At 45.7% G+C, this 18,827-nt stretch overlaps 1 protein-coding gene across 7 annotated transcripts in view; it reads right to left on the reverse strand.

Moving 5' to 3' along the window:
* LOC106584179 (KICSTOR complex protein SZT2) overlaps positions 1–18,827 on the reverse strand; it is a 123,683-nt gene that overhangs the window by 71,679 nt on the left and 33,177 nt on the right. For 6 of the 7 annotated variants that reach the window (XM_045706296.1, XM_045706294.1, XM_045706292.1 and 3 more), the window contains exons 22-38: positions 18,685–18,782; positions 18,273–18,411; positions 17,568–17,816; positions 17,164–17,371; positions 16,634–16,681; positions 15,050–15,177; positions 12,287–12,545; positions 11,702–11,876; positions 11,486–11,584; positions 11,256–11,328; positions 10,735–11,055; positions 9,925–10,060; positions 9,469–9,588; positions 9,151–9,220; positions 4,391–4,576; positions 3,873–4,166; positions 3,239–3,665 (exon numbers count right to left, since the gene is read on the reverse strand). In XM_045706296.1, coding sequence (XP_045562252.1) covers positions 3,239–3,665; positions 3,873–4,166; positions 4,391–4,576; positions 9,151–9,220; positions 9,469–9,588; positions 9,925–10,060; positions 10,735–11,055; positions 11,256–11,328; positions 11,486–11,584; positions 11,702–11,876; positions 12,287–12,545; positions 15,050–15,177; positions 16,634–16,681; positions 17,164–17,371; positions 17,568–17,816; positions 18,273–18,411; positions 18,685–18,782 — 3,030 coding nt within the window. The remainder of the gene's footprint in view (positions 1–3,238; positions 3,666–3,872; positions 4,167–4,390; positions 4,577–9,150; positions 9,221–9,468; positions 9,589–9,924; positions 10,061–10,734; positions 11,056–11,255; positions 11,329–11,485; positions 11,585–11,701; positions 11,877–12,286; positions 12,546–15,049; positions 15,178–16,633; positions 16,682–17,163; positions 17,372–17,567; positions 17,817–18,272; positions 18,412–18,684; positions 18,783–18,827) is intronic. The other variant, XM_045706293.1, reaches the window with a different exon arrangement.

The following is an 18,827-nucleotide window of genomic DNA, read 5'->3' on the forward strand; positions in this document are numbered from 1 at the left end:
CCAAATAAAGTGGATATCAATTCTGTGTAGACTACAGGAAACCGAATGCCATAACAGAAAGCGATGCTTACCCTCTACCGAACATCAATGACAAACTGGATTCTCTGGTAGGAGCATCCATTTTCAGTAATCTGAACAGCGGATATTGGCAGGTGGCAATGGATTCCGCCAGTCAGGACAAGACTGCCTTTGTCACCCTTGCTGGTTTGTACTCCTTCAAAGTCATGCATTTTGGTTTTAAGAATGCTCCAGCAACCTTCCAAAGGTTGATGGAGACTGTCCTGGGAGATCTGAGGGGAAGAAATTGTCTTGTGTATCTGGATGACATCATAATCTACTCCTCCGCTGACGCGGATCATCTGCAAGACATACAGTCCTCGACAGACTAAAGGCTGCAGGTTTGACCTTGAAGAATTGTAATTTCTGTTTGCCAGAACTCAAGTTCCTTGGTCATGTGGTTAATGCTGAAGGGATCCATGCAGATCCAGCCAAAGTTGCAGCAGTGCAGGAATTCCCAATTCACACATCCCTCAAGGCTGTTGAGCGCTTCCTGGGTATGGCACCACAGGTTTGTGACTGACTTTTCAAAAGGTCGCCGAAACACTCAACCGCCTTAAGAAGGGGTGAAATTCCAATGGACCCCTGCATGCCAAAGCTCATTTGAAGCACTCAAAAACAGTCTCATCACTCCTCCAGTGCTTGGACATCCTAACCTGAATGCTGATTTCATCGTGTACATGGATGCAAGTCAAACAGGATTTGGAGCAGTCTTGGCTCAACAAACAGGTCCTGGAACAGAAGAAGTTCTTGCATATGAGAAATGGAGCTACTACTTGGAGGCGAAGGTCTTCACCATTGTCACAGACCACGGCGAAGGTCTTCACCATTGTCACAGACCACTCTGCTCTGCAGTGGGTTCTAGCATCAGGCAAGACCAACAGCTGTCTTATTCGCTGGTCTAGCAGACTTCAGAGGTTTGACTTCATCACTGAGTATCGCAAAGGAAAACAGAATGTTGTACCAGATGCCCTTTCTCAGATTACAGAGACTGCCAATGTTTGTCCTCCATTGTGCAGCACTTACACTACACTAAGTGTCTGGATGATTCCTTCCCTCTGGATGATGAGTGTGTGTGGAGAGCACAGCAGAATGATGCCGCCATAATGGCGATTCACAAGAGCCTGTCTGAAGAAGACTTGAAGAGTCGCTTCAATGAGAAGTTCAGCATAATTCAGGATAAAGTGTATCAAAACTCCAAGAGGAGATGGAACACACAGCACCCATTACCGCGTCTTCATCCCCTCTACATTGAGTGACCAGATGATCCAAGCTTATCATGCCAATCCCATGAGTGGCCATCTTGGAGTTTTAAGGCTTACCGAAGATTACAGGAGGTGGCTTACTGGCCAGGCATGTGGGTTGATACCAAGAAGTTTGTACAACTGTGTGAAGTCTGACAGAAATACAAACCAGACATTGGCAGACCTGCTGAGATACTGCAACAGACCGTGGTGAACCATCCCAATGAAATGCTGGGAATTGACCTCATGGGACATTTTCCTCCCAGCCGGGGGACCCAGAATGAATTTTTACAGGTGGTAGTGGACTACTACACACACTGGGTGGAGTTGTTTCCACTCCGCAAAGCCACTGCATCAGCCATTGTTCGAATTCTGTGAAGGGAGGTCTTTACCAGATTTGGGATTCCAGACCAAATTCTCTCTGACCGAGGTCTGCAGTGCATATCAGGAATCTACAAAGAGCTCTGTACCTACTGGGGTGTAGTTGCCAAGCTGACCACGGCCTACCATCCTCAGACCAATCTGACCGAGAGGATAAACCGAACCCTGAAGGGAATGATTGCTTCATTTGTGGGGGGATCAGCACACAATGTGGGATCAGCATCTTCCTGAGTTTCGCTTTGCACTGAACTCTGCGGTCCAGGAGATTTCTGGGGTCACTCCTGCCGAACTCCACCTGGGAAGACCACTAAAAGGTCCGATGGACAGAGTCCAAGTTCCAATGTTTCATCTGACTGCCCAGCGTTTGACGCAGTCCAACACCACCACACCTTACTAGCCAGAGTGGAGGCCAGCAGAATCAAAGCCAAACAACGACAGCTCAGAAGCTATGACAAACATAGACGAGACGTGTTTCCCACCCAAGTCTCGTGTCTGGGTCCATTCACATCTGTCAAAGGCATCCAAGAAGTTCACTGCCAAGCTAGCTTCAAGATGGAAAGGTCCATACCATGTGGTGCAGCAGTTGGGACCAGTGAACTACTTAGAAGATACTGGGGAAGATGTCAGGATGGTGCAGGTTGTTGACCTAAAGCCCTGCTACCCTACGGCGGAAGAGCTGGATCGCAGGCAAAAGCAACACCTGCAGGACCTCTTCTTGGAGGACTCTGATGATGAGGACTTCCCTGGTTTTGTGTAGCAGGAACATGAACCTGCCAAAGCCTGCATCATCTCTGTTTCTACAGGCTTTGTTAATTCATGGCGGGCGGTGTGTGGCAAAATCCTGCACGGAGCCTTCACCGTGCGCTGACACTTTAAGAGCACATCAGCAGTCAGAAAGGAAGAAATAAAGATAGCTCTTCCGAATCTCTGGGAGGGAGCTCTTGGTTGGCGCGACAGTTTGATTGGGATGTGCAATGCTGCAGAAGTCTTGTTTATTTTCAGCGTGCTTAGTTTGTAAAGTGTTTAACTCAATCATCGGTGTTACCACTCTAGAACGTGGTTATCTTATGGGAACGCACCAGTTAATGATCGCATGGATTAGCAGCAACACTGTTGCGAAGCTTTGACATACAAACAAACAAACAAACAGACAGCTGTTGACTTCAGGCTTGCAGTTGCACTAAGACCCTCTCTCTCTCTTCCCTCTATCGCTACAGTGCTTTTCACTGCAGCAGACTTTCTTTTTTTCAATGCGCTTCCCTTTGATGTTCAGAGTCGCTGGACTATTATTGCCCTGCTAGACGTATTTGGGTTGACATTTTAGTTAAAGGGAGGTTGCTTGCAAGTTTATTGTGTATTGCTATTTGAACTGTATTGATGTGAGGTGGTACTATTGACATGTGGCCGAGAAGATTTTGGTAAATTTTAAGGCCTTTGTTTTGTCTATGAACACCCCCCCCGCCCGTTGCACTTTATCCCTACTGAGCACCACCCAACAATGCAGCTGTAACTAAAGGTACTTAATATAGTCTGGGTCTAGAGAAAGGGACACTCACTGTGGGTGGTGGACTGTACCGACTCGGCCAGGCTGACTGTGGAGGGGGTCTTGGGGGGCGAGGTGTATTCTGAGGAACGGTCGGTGCTAGTGCTGGGCTGGAGCAGAGGGGTGCTGGCCTGGCCGCTGTCCCCTGTAGCGGTAGAGGTGGAGGTGGAGCCCACGGAGCTCAGCCTAGGTCTTATCTCCTCTCCTCCTCTGCCCACAGAGCTCAGTCGGGGTCGACTGGTGGAGGCACCAACAGAACTCAACCGGGGGCTGTCACCCGCGGCAGTGGAGGTAGCACCAACTGAACTCAAGCGGGGTCTAGGGCCCTCCTCTGAGTCAGCTCGGGATGGTTTGATTGGGGTGTCGCTGGGCTCCTGGGCTGGGTAACTCACAGATTCACTAACAGCCCCGACAGTAGACTTCTTCTCTTCTCCCTGAACCTTGAGGTACATAAAACAATTAATTCAGTTTAAATTCATACACATTCCTCCATTTATTAATCCATTCATAAATATTTCATTTATTCATAAAAATAAATTGAAATATAAGAGACCTTAATCCGTCTGGAAGGACCATGAAAGAGCATGCTTGGAAATAAACTAGTTGGTCAGGTTGAAACTCCCCCTCCCCCCAAAAGTTTGACAAACCTCACTGTCTGGCTCCACCCTCGCCACCTCTGCTTCGTGGTCAGGTCTTCTTCCTGGTGTGCCATGATTGGACGGAGCCCTGGCGCTGTCGTCCACATCAGGAGAGTGATTGGTTGGCTGTGAGTTCTGTCCAATCATGGAGTTCCATCCCACCTCCTCAGGGTTGACAGTGCTCTCAGACAGCCTCTTAGCAGCCTGGATCCTCTGGGGGTGGAGTCTACTCAGAGACATGTAGTAGAAGTTGTCTTGCTCTCCATTCAGAAGATAACCTGAGGATGACATCCTACGGAACTCCTGTGGATGGGAAGATTCAAGGGTGAGGGTCAGTACCATCTCAATACCAATTTTCCTAATTGAAAAGCAAATCGTCAGAGTGGCACTTGGGTATGCCACATGTAAGGTTCCTAACAACGTGAAAAACGAATTGACCCCACTAGAAAAAAGGACCAAAACTCATCTTTGCTATGAAAGAAAAAGAGTTCTCCCTATCACCGCTTCTGGTCACCCGCCCACCATACCTCTTTGAACTTCTCCAGGGACTGCTCGGGGCCGAAGACAAACTGCAGAGGAACGACCTCACAGTGGCACCGTGGTCGCCCACCTGAGCGAAACACGTGATCCGCCACCTTCTGTAGCGTGGACGAGCGGATAACCCGGGAGAGACGCAGCGCTGACACAATCTCGTCCTCCAAGAGCCAACGGATCTACAGCGAGAGGCAACAGGGAGAGGAGAGGTAGAGGTGAGTGAATAGGCCTGAAATCTATATCTCAGTGACAGGGTGAATTCCTGCTATTTAGTGGTCGACAAGCTCAAAGTCTAATCAATTTCAATATGAAGTTCCAAGATCGAGATCAAGTTCAAAAGTAATTCACACGCCCCCCTCAGAGAGAGAGAGAGAGAGAGAGACACAGCTGCATGCGAGCTCACACATTTTTCAACATGTTTTTTTTTACAAAAGGATAGATACATTTGGATTTTTCGGCAGGTAAATATGCAGGATGCTACCCTCCACAGCATGGCTTTTGCTCCAGATCAAAACTCCAAACCTACAACCTAATTTTGACAAATTAAACAGAGAGATTACTGCTTCCAAGGTTTCCTTTTTTCCAAGCTATATGGAGGGTGCTCTAGCAAACAAACAGCACAGACCAGAGGACACCATTCCAACCTGGAACTAGTTGTGTTTGGTCTGATGCTATTTTGAAAGCCAAGAAGAAAAACAATGAAAAATAAAGTACATTCCAACGATACATTTTACTTTATGGGGACTGAATGGTGAGTTAAGGCTCCCAAGTTTGCAAGGACAGACTAGATACAAATTCAATTAGCACTAAGGTGTCGAGGCCTTTTGGCCCAACAAGTGGCAGGAGTCTTTGAAGCGTCCTCTGATTGAAGCGTCCTCTGAAGCCCCCTCCTGCTGTTCAAAGACCATTCACTGGCATTTTCTACAAGAAATCTGCCTCCAGGTGCTTGGATTCCACCTGGCGATCTGTTCACCGTCTGCCCTGGCCTGTCTCCCCCTGTCTGGTACAAGTACCTCCACCACACTCGCCACTCTCTCCCGAGCTTTCGATCGCCTCCAGCACACACGCACCGTTGGGGCGAGTGACTCTGAACTTACAATGGCTAGCCCCAACTCGTTATATATTGAAAAAAATTATTGTGCATTTTGCTATTTCCCTCATGACTCCTGCATACTTTGTTGACTACAAACTTTCTTTACCCAAGCATGGGACAGACTGTTTGTTTGTTCCCACACTCGGGACTCTGACTCTCTATTGGTTACACGGACTTTTGGCCTCCCATCCTATTCTAACCACCTCTCGCCGGCTTTATTTTCATGTTACCTGATGAAATTGCTGTACAATATGATCTTGTTGCCATCTGATGCACATTCAGATGACATAAATCAGCACTGCAGAGCTCTCCCTGTCCTATGCCGTGCCTTGATTGTATTACTGTTGATTATATCTGAAAATGTGCCTGCTCACCCTGGCCCATCTACTGTTGCTAGGCCCAATTCGGACTTGTGCTCTGATATCTGCTTCACTGATTACTGCTCTCGTAAAATCCTGGCTTTTCTGCACGTTAACATTAGAATCTTATTACCTAAAATGGATCAATTGTAAGTGTGGGTTCACAGCTACAATCCAGATGTGTTGGTCATTACTGGTTAAGGAAGAGTGTTTTGAATACTGATGTTACTCTTTCTGGTTATAAGCTTTTTCGGCAAGACAGATCTTCCAAAGGTGGGGGAGTGGCAATCTTTACCAAGAATCACATTCAGTGGTCGGTTGTCTCCACCAAGTCTGTCTCCAAACAATTTGATTTGCTGGTTTTAAGCATTAAACTTTCAAATAGCTCTTTGTTGACTGTTGTTGGGTGCTATCGTCCTCCATCAGCACCGGCCTGTACCCTACCTGCCCTAAGCTCTCTCTTGGCCCCTTACACTAAGTCTGAATTTGTCCTAATAGGTGACCTAAACTGGGACATGCTTAAACCACTTGACCCAGTCCAAACGCAATGGGACTCCCTAAATCTTTCTCAGATTATTACCAATCCCACAAGGTATGACTCCAAACACCCAGAAAAGGCTACACTCCATGATGTTATCCTCACAAATAATCCTGATAGGTATCAGTCTGGTGTTTTCTGTAATGATCACTGTTGTACAGCTGCTCAGTGAAACGACCTGTTCTGACTTGTCATAGACGCCCGCTAAAAAACTTTAATGAGCAAGTCTTCCTTCATGAACTGGCCTCCGTAAAATGGTATAGCATCAGCTTGATCCCCTCTGTCCCCTCTGTCACGCTTGGATCTTATTTTTTGATATTTTCAGTGGTATTGTTAACAAACACACCCCCATAAAGAAAATGAGAATTAAAAACAGGTTCAGCACTTGGTTCGACCATGATCTTGCAGAGTTAATCCACCTCAAGAATTGTATTTGGTGAAAGGCTCGGCACACGCATACTCAGGCTGACCGGCTATCGTTCAGGCAAATGAGAAATAAGTGCACTCAGGCTATCCGGAAGGCCAAAGTGAGTTACTTTAAGGAGCAGTTCTCTCTCTGTGGGTCTAACCCCAAGAAGTTCTGGAAAACGGTTAAAGACCCGGAGAATAAACCCTCCTCACAGCTGCCCATGTCCGTTAATGTTGATGATGTGGTTGTTACTGACAGGAAGCACATGGCTGAGCTCCTTAATCACCACTTCATAAGGTCAGGATTCCTATTTGACTCAGCCATGCCTCCTTGCCCATCCAACATTTCCTCATCTCCCACCCCTTCTAATGCGACTATCCCCGATACTTCTCCCTTTTTTTACCTTGCCCTGCTACAAAGTTTCTCCCTGCACTGAGTCCGAGGTGCTAAAGGAGCTCCTTAAACTTGACCCCCAAAAAACATCTGGGTCAGATGGTTTAGACCCTTGCTTCTTTAAGGTTGCTGCCCCTATCATCACCAAGCCTGTCTCTCCTTTCTGGGGAGGTTCCCATTGCTTGGAAGGCAGCCACAGTTCGTCCTGTATTTAAAGGGGGATATCAAGCTGATCCTAACTGTTATAGGCCTATTTCTATTTTGCCCTGTTTATCAAAAGTGTTGGAAAAACTTGTCAATAATCAACTGACTGGCTTTCTTGATGTCTGGTATTCTCTCTGGCATACACTCTGGTTTCCGCTCAGGTTATGGATGTGTCACTGCAACCTTAAAGGTCCTCAATGATGTCACCATTGCCCTTGATTCAAAGCAATATTGTACTGCTATTTTTATTGACTTGGCCAAAACTTTTGATATGGTAGACCATTCCATTCTTGTGGGCCGGCTAAGGAGTATTGGTGTCTCTGAGGGGTCTTTGGCCTGGTTTGCTAACTACCTCTCTCAAAGAGTGCAGTGTATAAAGTCAGAACATCTGCTGTCTCAGCCACTGCCTGTTACCAAGGGAACACCCCAAGGCTCGATCCTAGGCCCCACGCTCTTCTCAATTTACATCAACAACATAGCTCAGGCAGTAGGAAGCTCTCTCATCCATTTATATGCAGATGATACAGTCTTATACTCAGCTGGCCCCTCCCTGGATTTTGTGGTAAACGCTCTACAACAATGCTTTCTTAGTGTCTAGAAGCTTTCTCGGCCCTTAACCTTGTTCTGAACACCTCCAAAGCAAAGGTCATGTGGTCTGGTAAAAAGAATGCCCCTCTTCCCACGGGTGTTATTACTACCTCTGAGGATTTAGAGCTTGAGGTAGTCACCTCATACAAGTACTTGGGAGTATGGCTAGACAGTGCACTGTCCTTCTCTCAGCACATATCAAAGCTGCAGGCTAATTTAGACTTGGTTTCCTCTATCGAAATCGTTCCTCTTTCACCCCAGCTGCCAAATTTACCCTGATTCAGATGACCATCCTACCCATGCTAGATTACGAAGACATAATTTATAGATCGGCAGGTAAGGGTACTCTCAAGCAGCTAGATGTTCTTCACCATTCGGCCATCAGATTTGCCACTAATGCTCCTTAAAGGACATCACTGCACTCTGTAAACTGGTCATCTCTGTATACCCGTCACAAGACCCACTGGTTGGTGCGTATATATAAAACCCTCTTAGGCCTCACTCCCCCCTATCTGAGATATCTACTGCAGCCCTCATCCTCCACATACAACACCCGTTCTGCCAGTCACATTCTGTTAAAGGTCCCCAAAGCACACACATATCTGGGTTGCTCCTCTTTTCAGTTCGCTGTTGATAGCGACTGGAACGAGCTGCAACAAACTCTCAAACTGGACAGTTTTTTTCTCAATCTCTTCATTCAAAGACTCAATCATGGACACTTTTACTGACAATTGTGGATGGTTGTGTGATGTATTGTTGCCTCTACCTTCTTGCCCTTTGTGCTGTTGTCTGTGCCCAATAATGTTTGTACCATGTTTTGTGCTGCTACCATGTTGTGTTGCTACCATGTTGTTGTTATGTTGCGTTGCTACCATGTTGTGTTGCTACCATGTTGTTGTTATGTTGTGTTGCTACCATGCTGTGTTGTCATGTGTTGCTGCCTTGCTATGTTGTTGTCTTAGGTCTCTCTTTATGTAGTGTTGTGTTGTCTCTCTTGTTGTGATGTGTGTTTGTCCTATATTTATATTGTATTAATTTTTTATTTTTAATCCCAGGACCCCGTCCCCGCAGGAGGCCTTTTGCATTTTGGTAGGCCGTCTTTGTAAATAAGAATTTGTTCATAACTGACTTGCCTAGTTAAATGGTTAAATAAAAAAGACTGAACTTACCTCATCCATGGTGGCTAACACTGCTAGTTTGTGGGGAATTGGGAGTTTGGCCAAGGGGTCTCCTCCAACCCTGTTGAAATAAAGAAGTAATGACCTACTGTAGCCTCCGTGAAATGATCATGCAGGCAGCCAAGGCCTGCTCAACATGCTTTCTTAGCCCAATGTATCCCTACCCTTCAGACCACTCACCAGACAACCACTACTCCTCTAGCCTGGTCCCAGATTTGTGTGTGCTGTATAGCCAAAAGACAACGGCTATACAGCACAAACAGATATAGAGCCAGGCTACTCTTTTCCCCATCCTTCCTAATGACTCACCCGTCAACCCCTACTCCTCTCAGGCTGTCCAAGTTGCCCATCAGCTCCTCATCAGAGCGGTAGGAGGAGGGCTGACCTGGAGAACGGTTCAGAGACACACTGCTCTCTGACGTGTACCTGGAGAGAGTGCAGCCCGTTAATTAACATGATCATCTTTTAGTGAAAGATCCTACTGTATGTGGAAATGCAGTTTGACGAAAGTATACAGCACAGGGTTATGCTCTTACACATTATCATTCCAATGACAATGTATCTGGTAAGAGTGCCTATCCTAATGACTGATATCCTAGTTTAAGCTCCAAGTTCTTTCAATGTTTCTACAAACCTGGTTAACCAAAGGGCACCGTACCATATGAACACTAATGAATCCAAGAACAAACAGATGCATTTTTTGGGGGGGGTTGTTATTTCATTTTGTTCCACATATTTATTAAATAGGATCTAAAATTCTCACCTTTGTGCCTCAAGTCAGACTGCATGCCCTCGATCTCTAGGGGTAAGGTGAGGACAAAGATGTCCAGTGTGACAGACAGATCATTCAGATCAAGACCCTGCAGGGCCTCTGCATTCTCCAGACATGTGATCACCTCACCTGTAACAAAACAGTACATGTCAACACAAACAGCAGGTCATTTAATAGCATTATGAACATTCACAGAAGAACTGGGGTCAAATAGTATTTGTTGTCTTTCAAATACTTTGACTGTAGGAGTGAGCCTGCTTGAAGTGCCAGACGGGAAAGTTTAGCACTTTTGGAACTAGTCCACTGGTGCCATTGTGCCGGACAAACTCAATAAAGTAAAGCTATCAACTAACATTTTATTGGTCACATACACATATTTTAGCAGATGTTATTGCGGGTGTAGCGAAACGCTTGTGTTCCTAGCTCCAACAGTGCAGTAGTATCTAACAATTCACAACAATACACACAAATCTAAAAGTAAAACAATTGAATTAAGAAACGTATAAATATTAGGATGAGCAATTTCAGAATGGCATTGACTAAAATACTGTAGAATACAGTAAACACACATATGAACTGAGTAAAGCAGTATGTAAACATGATTAAAGTGACCAGTGATTCCATGTCTATGTACATAGGGCAGCAGCCTCTAAGGTGCAAGGTTGCGTAACCGGGTGGTAGCCGGCTAGTGATGGCTATTTAACAGTCTGACGGCCTTGAGATAGAACACCAGGTCTGAGTCACACACTGTCTATTGGCTTGTGTCTCTTCTGTGACGGTTGTCTGGTACAGTGTCTACTCACCCAGGCAGGTGGGTAACGTGGTTATGGGCATGGATCCGTGGCAGCTCTTCATGTTAACAGAGCAGGTGAGGTGGACGAACAGCGGAGGCATCTCAGACTGAGGTCCCTCTGGCTCCAACAGGCTGTCTCCCTCTAGGATGCTGAAGGAGTCCTCATCCTGGTTCACCGTGTTGGAGTCAGACAGGGACTCATCCTCCCCATCTCCCCCTGCTTCCCCCTCTCCGTCTGTCCCTAGGGATCTCCGGCCCCCAGCCCTCTCCAGGTACTCCACCTCCAGGTCTGTGTCGCTCTCCATCATGATGCAACAGCCCGACATGTTCTCTGAGGTGCACATTAGGATGACATAGTACACAGCATTATGACATAGTACACAGGATTCATGACGTATCCTTATCTACATGTTCCCTGTGGTGCACAGGATGAGTATAGGGTATCTGATGATCTGGTGTACTGTTATCTAGAAGAACTTAGGCGGGGGTTACACCAAGCAATCCAAGCAACTAAAATACAAGGATCCCCACCGTCCTCTGTAGCAGGCTCAGCCTCGGAGACAACCTCTTCACTAAGTCGTCTCTCCTCTTCCCTATCAGAGTCCTTAGGAAGAGAACAAAAAATAGAAATCAGACGAAGAACGCTATATTAATCAGAGTCCCAGTTAGTTAATAGTGAACCAATGTTTCGGCCCCCAGTGCCTTCTTCAGTGTCCTGGGGGTGGATACCAACCGAGAACAATGGATAGGAAATAACATACACATGTCTCTTTCTTAGATGATGGTGGGCAGTAGTAGAAGTAGTGGGGATTGGAAGGCACGGTCTTGAAGAACTGAGCACCAATGTCCATGAATTTGTCCTGTTGAATGCAGGCATTAGCTAGCTTTAAAACGGTTCTTTAACAAGAGCATCAAATTATAACATAATCCATCTAATTTCTTTCCATTCAACCAAAATCTATCCTTCAGTTGTTTACCTGTATGATTTTGTGCAGATCAGGGTAGACCTCACACTTCTGCTGAAGGCGGAGGAGGGACAGAGGGAACTCTGGTATCCTGATGGTCCCGGGGGGTTCGTCCAGGCCGAGGGGGGAGTTAGGGGCCGAGGCCTTCCCCCTGTTCTCTGCCTCACTCACGTCCTCCATCTCAAAACTTGCAGACACAAGGTCGTCATGTTTACTCACAGAGCAACATTCAGCACCGTCAATCAATAGTCTGAACCAAACAAGTACCAAAACAAACCAAACAAATGTACTGTATATATACACTCTTTGCAAATTAAGTTCTGGACCAAGGTCATATAACATTCTGAGGATCATTCTGTAGCCGACCTGGGTCAAATATGTATATAAAATATGTAATATACTTCAGGTGCCCTTGATTTAGTTTGTCAGGGACATGGGATAGTCCCAAAAGTGCAAACCCCAGATTGCTAGATTTTATTTATTTGATCATTAAAAGTAGAAGGCTGCTCCAGCCAGAGACAACACACCAGTCAAACACACCCTGAGTACTTCAAATATTAAAAAAATGGGTAACTGCTCTGTAGGTCTCAGTAGTACCTGGATGAGGAGGCCATGGGTCCTCTCTTGACCGGCCCGTCTTCCTCTGCCTCTCCGATGGTGAAGGTGGCGGGGGTGATGCTGTGACCCCTGACCCCTCCGTCTCCATGGCGCTCTCGGAACACCCGGATGTGTCCGCAGAGCGTCTGGAGGAAGGAAGTGATGTCTATCTCCTGGAGAGACTCCTCACAGTAGTCCATGGCTGTCAGCAAGTCCTGGGAACTGATGCTGTGGGACTGCTGCAGGCTGCGGTACACACCTAGGGGGAGAGAACACGATCATGCACACGCACGCACTTCAGATCCAGTCTTTATCTCCTCAACTGCATTAAAGGAGAACGTAAAAGTGGACCTTCTCCAATGTAATCTGAAAATGAGGGGAGGAGAGAGGATGCAAGGAATATCTTAGCTACTAACTACATCAAAAACCTTCCACTATACTCTCAAATACAAATCTGGCCAACTATTCCATGTTAAGTTCAGTCAAGGTCAGCACATAAAAAACAGTGCCTTCAGATAGCACTCACACCCCATGAGCGATTTCCAAATTTTGTTGTGTTACAGCCTGAATTTAAAATTGATTACATTGAGATTTTGTGTCACTGGCCTACAATACCCGATAATGTCAAAGTGGAATTATGTTTTTAGAAATGTTTACAAAAAATGCTGAAATGTCTTGAGTCAACAAGTATAAAACCTCTGTTATGGCAAGCCTAAATAAGTTCAGGAGGAAAAAATTGCTTAACAAGTCACATAAAAATGTACATGATTGTTTAATGACTACCTCATCTCTGTACACAACACAAACGATTATCTGTAAGGTCCCTCAGTCGAGCAGTGAATTTCAAAAACAGTTTCAACCACAATGCCTCAAAGAAGCAGACACTGAATATCCCTTTGAGCATGGTGAAGTTCTTAATTACACTTTGGGTGGTGTATTAATACACCCAGTCACTACAAAGATACAGGCGTCCTTCCTAACTCAGCTGCCGGAGAGAAAGAAAACCGCTCAGGGATTTCACCATGAGGCCAATGGGGACTTAAAACAGTTACAGAGTTTAATTTCTGTGATAGGATGGATCAACATTGTAGTTACTCCACAATACTAACCTAAATGACAAAGTAAAAAGAAGGAAGCCTGTACAGAATAAAAAATATTCCAAAACATGCATCCTGTTTGCAATAAAGCACTAAAGTAAAACTGCAAAAAATTTGGCAAAGATATTAACTTTATGTCCTGAATACAAAGCATTATGTTTGAGGAAAATCCAACACATCACCGAGTACCACTCTTCATATGTTATGGGTATGCTTGTCATCAGCAAGGACTAGGACGTTTTGATTGTTCCTGAGTGGCCTAGTTACAGTTTGGACTTAAATTTGCTTGAAAATCTATGGCACGACTTGAAAATGGCTGTCTAGCAACGATCAACAACCAACTTGAGAGAGCTTGAAAAATTTCAAAATAATAATGTGCAAATATTGTACAATCCAGGTGTGCAAAGCACTTAGAGACTTACCCAGAAAGACTGTAATCGCTGCCAAAGCTGATTCTAACATGCAGTGACTCAGGGGTGTGAATACTTATGCAAATGAGATATTTTAGCATTTAATTTTCAATAAATTTGCTAACAATTCTAAAGAATTTTTTTCACTTTGTCATCATGGGTATTGTGTGTAGATAGGTGAGAATGTTTTTTTAATAAATTTTCACGCTGTAACACAACAAAAGTATTACTTTCTGAAGCACTGTAATATTCCCTAACAAATTAGTCAATACTTTTATCTGGATGATGTTTATATCAAATTCATCTTGCGAAAACAGTTATGCTTTTTTTCAGTACCACAGGGTATACATTTTGTGTTAACCTCTTGACTCAGTGAGCAGTGAGAGAAAAGATGCTGCCAAGGTGTGAATATATTTATATTTAAATTGGCATGCCAGACCAATTTAAATCCATCAGGCTTGTCAGAGAGAAGCGGATATGTCACCTAAGCAGAGTTGTGTCTAGTGTGTGTGAGTGTGCGTTGTGTAGTCGCTCTCCTCCTGATTGAGGTTTACAGATCCTGCTGCAAAGGAGCATTAAAAACAATTCCTGAGATGACAGCTTAAAACACTCCTCTAACAGATTTCTCCGTCACTAGGATGACGCAGGTGACGGCTTTGCCCTATGCTTGCTTCTGTAGTATTGGATGCGCTATCATCGGGTGTGTGTGTGTGTGTGTGTGTGTGTGTGTGTGTGTGTGTGTGTGTGTGTGTGTGTGTGTGTGTGTGTGTGTGTGTGTGTGTGTGTGTGTGTGTGTGTGTATTTGTGGTGAGTCACATGCTGAAAGGACTCTGTTCAACAGTAGTGCACAAAATAGGGAATAGGGTGCAATGCCCTGATCAAAAGTAGTGTACTATATAGGGAATAGGAAGAGAATCAGCTACTAGCCGATACTGTGGTCAATAATAAACTTCTCCTCCCATCTGCTTTCCCCAGCACCAGTAGCCCATCTCTTGTCCCTTCAGTGCCATAAAGCAGTGTACATTACCATTGGGCTCCTCTCTGCGTCAGTCATTTGCGAGTCAGAAGGTAGAGGTGCACTATCCCATTTCCTGAGCAGTTTATTTAAGGGGTGATTTATGACGTCTGGCTGTCGCAGTGGTCAAATGCAAGCTAGACAGACAGATTAAGCAGTCAGACTGGACTGGTCACCTCTGACCTGGTCTCTCCTGACAGGCCGTTACCGTAAATGTTCGCGTCTGTCAGCAGTGTATTACCTGTGACGTAACACTGGTGGTAGTGCTCCTGTAGCAGGCTGCAGTAGTTGGCCAGCTCCTTGTGTTTATGAGGCTGCGACATCAGGTCTGTCCAGGAGGAGGTGCTGCTGCGTTCCTGAGATAGAGACCTGCAGGAGGAAGAGGACAGACACACACACCGGACACACACACACAAACACCCCAAACACCATTAGAGAAGAAGAGGAGCAAGCGCAGAACCAGGAAGCCCAATAGTAGATCTGTGGGAGAAACATACAAGCCATAGAAAGGAGGGAGTATAGCCTCATCATCAGATATAACGCGGTTATTTTACACACCCCTTTCAAAACACACAATCTCATCTCACCCCCCAGTTAACATGCCGCATGTCTCCTATGCAAACGCACAGTCTCTAATCTCACTCCATAAAAAAACACAAACCTCTGATGATATTTAATCTCCATTAGAAAAGAAAAGAAACACACTGTCCAGCTCCATGTAATGTTGCATTATGCATTGAGGAGGATGCTGTTAAAAGTCTATTAGCTTGAGCGGTCACAGAACAACAGAGCTCCGAAGCGTGCTTTTTAACAAGGGGGAAATAAAACCTCTCCGAAAGTGTATCCAATATGTCAATACTATGTGTCTTATGTTAATCTGGAGATCAACACATGGTCAGTCCTGTACCATGATACACAAGTGTATAATTCCCATATTTGACCTGGAACTTGCAGGTGAAAAAGAAAAAGAGTACAAAGGAACTTGTTTATTCATTTAAAAAAACAACATGAATTGTTTAATCACAGGCTTAGAGGAGAGATTTCCAAAGCATCACGCCCATGGCATCAAGTAGGGTCTGTACAAAGTCACCCCCCCCCCCCAGAGAACCTTGAAAAAAAACCTGAACCAAATTTGATTTTCTGGGAACATGCAATAAGTTAGATATTGTCAGTTCACACAGCAGACATGTTGATTTTGGACAGTTCCACCCATTAGTATCTGACTGCAGAGAGAGAGACAGCCTCCTACAAGAAGTTTGAGCTCCAGCAAACATAAGTGCCTTGCGTTGTGAAGTCAAGCCTTCAGTTATGTAAATGAATATAAAGTCAAAAATATCTAGAGGCAACAGTCTTATCTGGAGGCAGATACCAACCTCCCAATAGCAACACAGGCCTAGAGTGAGTGAGAGAGTGATGGCCTCAGCCTCACCCACTTAGAGAGGAGGAGCAAACTCTCCCTGGTATGAAAAAGGAGGAGCGAGGAGCATATGGCCAGGCCTAAGTCCCTCCTAACCCCATCAATTCATCTTTCCATGAGCCCTTGCATCCTTTCTCCTCACCTCCTTCTCAACCGTATTGGAGGAGGAGGTCCAAGGTCCCCCCCTTCAGACCTTCTTCTCCAATGTCTTTTGAGAAGGACACAAGGAGATAAGATGCAAGCAATTGAGGAGAGATTCATTGAGATTGATCTCACCACAGCTCTACACCAGGAAAGGACGGAGGGGAGGAGGAAGAGGAGGATGGGGGGAGGTGGAAGAGGAGGATTGGGGGGGAAGGTGAGGTGCGCGGCAGGATGATGGAAGCAGCAGTAAGCTAGCTGTGCTACCTGAACTTCATCTGCTGATGCATCTCCCAGGAGTCAGCGTCTTGAGGTCTATTTATCACCATAGTACAGGAAAACAATCAGAGGTGCACAACGTTAGCATGGGACTCAACCAACAACAATGAGCTTGCTGGCAGCCAATGTTGAGTGAAGGGTAGACTTATGAAGGGTATAATCGGGTATGGCATGGTAGGACTTCTGACTGAGAGTGTTTCAAGAGTCAGTCACATATGATGGATGGTAAGGTGATTAAACTGATGAAAAGTAAAGTGCTGCATACATAGAGCCTTGGATCTGCTGTATTCCCCTCCCAAGACCTGTGTTCAAATTGAAATTGTTAACTCCTCAATACTCCTCAGTCCCAGACGGCAGGATTTTCCACTTCTGAGAATATTCAAGTGATAACATTGCATCGGGAAAGCTCCATCCTCAATCAAGTGCAGCTAAAGTATTTGAAAGAAAACAAATCCTATTTGAACCCAGATGTGCTCCCCATCAGTAGCCCCAGTGTGTGTGTGTGTGTTACTGGGTACCTGAAGAAGATGTCCCTTGGCTGCCTGTTAGAGTGGGGATTGAGTAGCTGATCCTTCAGAGAGTCCAGGGAACAGTTATAGACATACACAGGGCAGCGCGGACGGGACAGGTCCCCTGAGCTCTGCTGGGACGCCTGGCGACTGAACGTGATGTGGAAGTCTCTCTTCTGGGGCTCAGCGAACTGCACCCCGTCCCTCTCCTCCACACCTGAGTGAGTGAGTGAGTGAGAGAGAGTAATTTCCTATTTGCTCAGGGAGCCCCATCCCTTCCCTTTCACAACAGTAACATTATGTTATTGCAGAGAGAGAGAGAGAGGGATAGAAAGAGAGAGGGTTGGGTTAGTGAGAAGGTACAGTATGTTGGTAGCAAAGGACTAATGATACAATAATCCTATAGTACTTACCTGCACCTTTGGTGCCATTTTCTGGCTCAGAGAGACGGCTCTCCCAGTTGTCCTGCTCCACCGTGGAGCTCCCAGACCCAGGAGAGAGCATGGGGGACCTCAACCCGCTACTCAACCCACCATGCAGCCCATTGGTGGAGCCCGAGTGAGAATCAGCCTGTGATTTGTTGCCGGTAGTCAGGGTGTCGTCATCATCTCCATTGTCCTGGGGCTCGGTCTCCAGCCCAGACGACATCAACATCTGGACATCTGCAGAGAAAACACAACAACGTTGAACGCAAACATTTTCCAGAGCGACTTACAGTCAGTGCATTCATCTTAAGACTGCTCGGTGCTACAAGCACATATCACAGGCATAGAACGTACATTTTTCCTCAATAAACGTAGCTATCAGTAGAGTCTGAGCTAGAAGGTGGGGGGGGGGGTGGTGTAAGTCAAGTACAAGTGCTGGTTAATTATTAGACATTTGGGGGGTAGGGGGTTACCAACATCTACAAACACACAGCACTGTGTGCTGTACCACTTTATGATGATAAGCATGTCGATTACAACCAGTTAAAACTAGCATGCTGCCAGGCTGGTGGCTAGCCTAAATACATAAGATTCCTATAACTAGAGTGGAGCCCCCCAGATCGGTAGCTCTGTCCTATTTGTACACATCACACAACTACAGCAGAGCACAGAGAACAGTAGCGGGGTACCTACCTGTGAAGGTGGCAGGGAGGAAGGTCAGGAAAATCTGTTGAGGGCTGATGTACTTGGCGTAACACTTCCACTGAGGGGTAGACCCATCCCTCTCCACTGGGACTGGCTCCTCGTCCACCAGGTCTGCATTGCTGAAACTCTGAGAGAAAGAGGGGACAAACTCACTGGGCATAACTGAGAGGACAAGTGCTACAAAATAGACTAAACATATGTTTTGCCCAAGGTGGACAGAGTTTCAATGAGAGGAAGAAGAGGGTAGTGTAAACCATGTCTGAACATCCAAAACAGCACCTCTGGTCCACTGGTGGTTTTACATTGTTTATACACTGCATAAAACCGATATCAATGCCAAGGAGGAACCTTCTGGATTTATTTCCCTGATGAGAGAATGGGGATTGGTTAAAAGGTTTACCTGAAGGGTACTGGTTGATCCTGTCACCTCCTTACTGCTCCCTGTAGTGTGGAAGGACATCACTGTGTCCTGTCTCTCTGGAGGTTTCAGGCACTCTTCTGTCAAGGGAAAGTAACCACATGGCAAGGCAAAAAAATTCAATA

This window comes from Salmo salar, chromosome ssa23 (genome assembly GCF_905237065.1).
Source record: "Salmo salar chromosome ssa23, Ssal_v3.1, whole genome shotgun sequence".
Classification (NCBI taxonomy): Eukaryota; Metazoa; Chordata; class Actinopteri; order Salmoniformes; family Salmonidae; genus Salmo; species Salmo salar.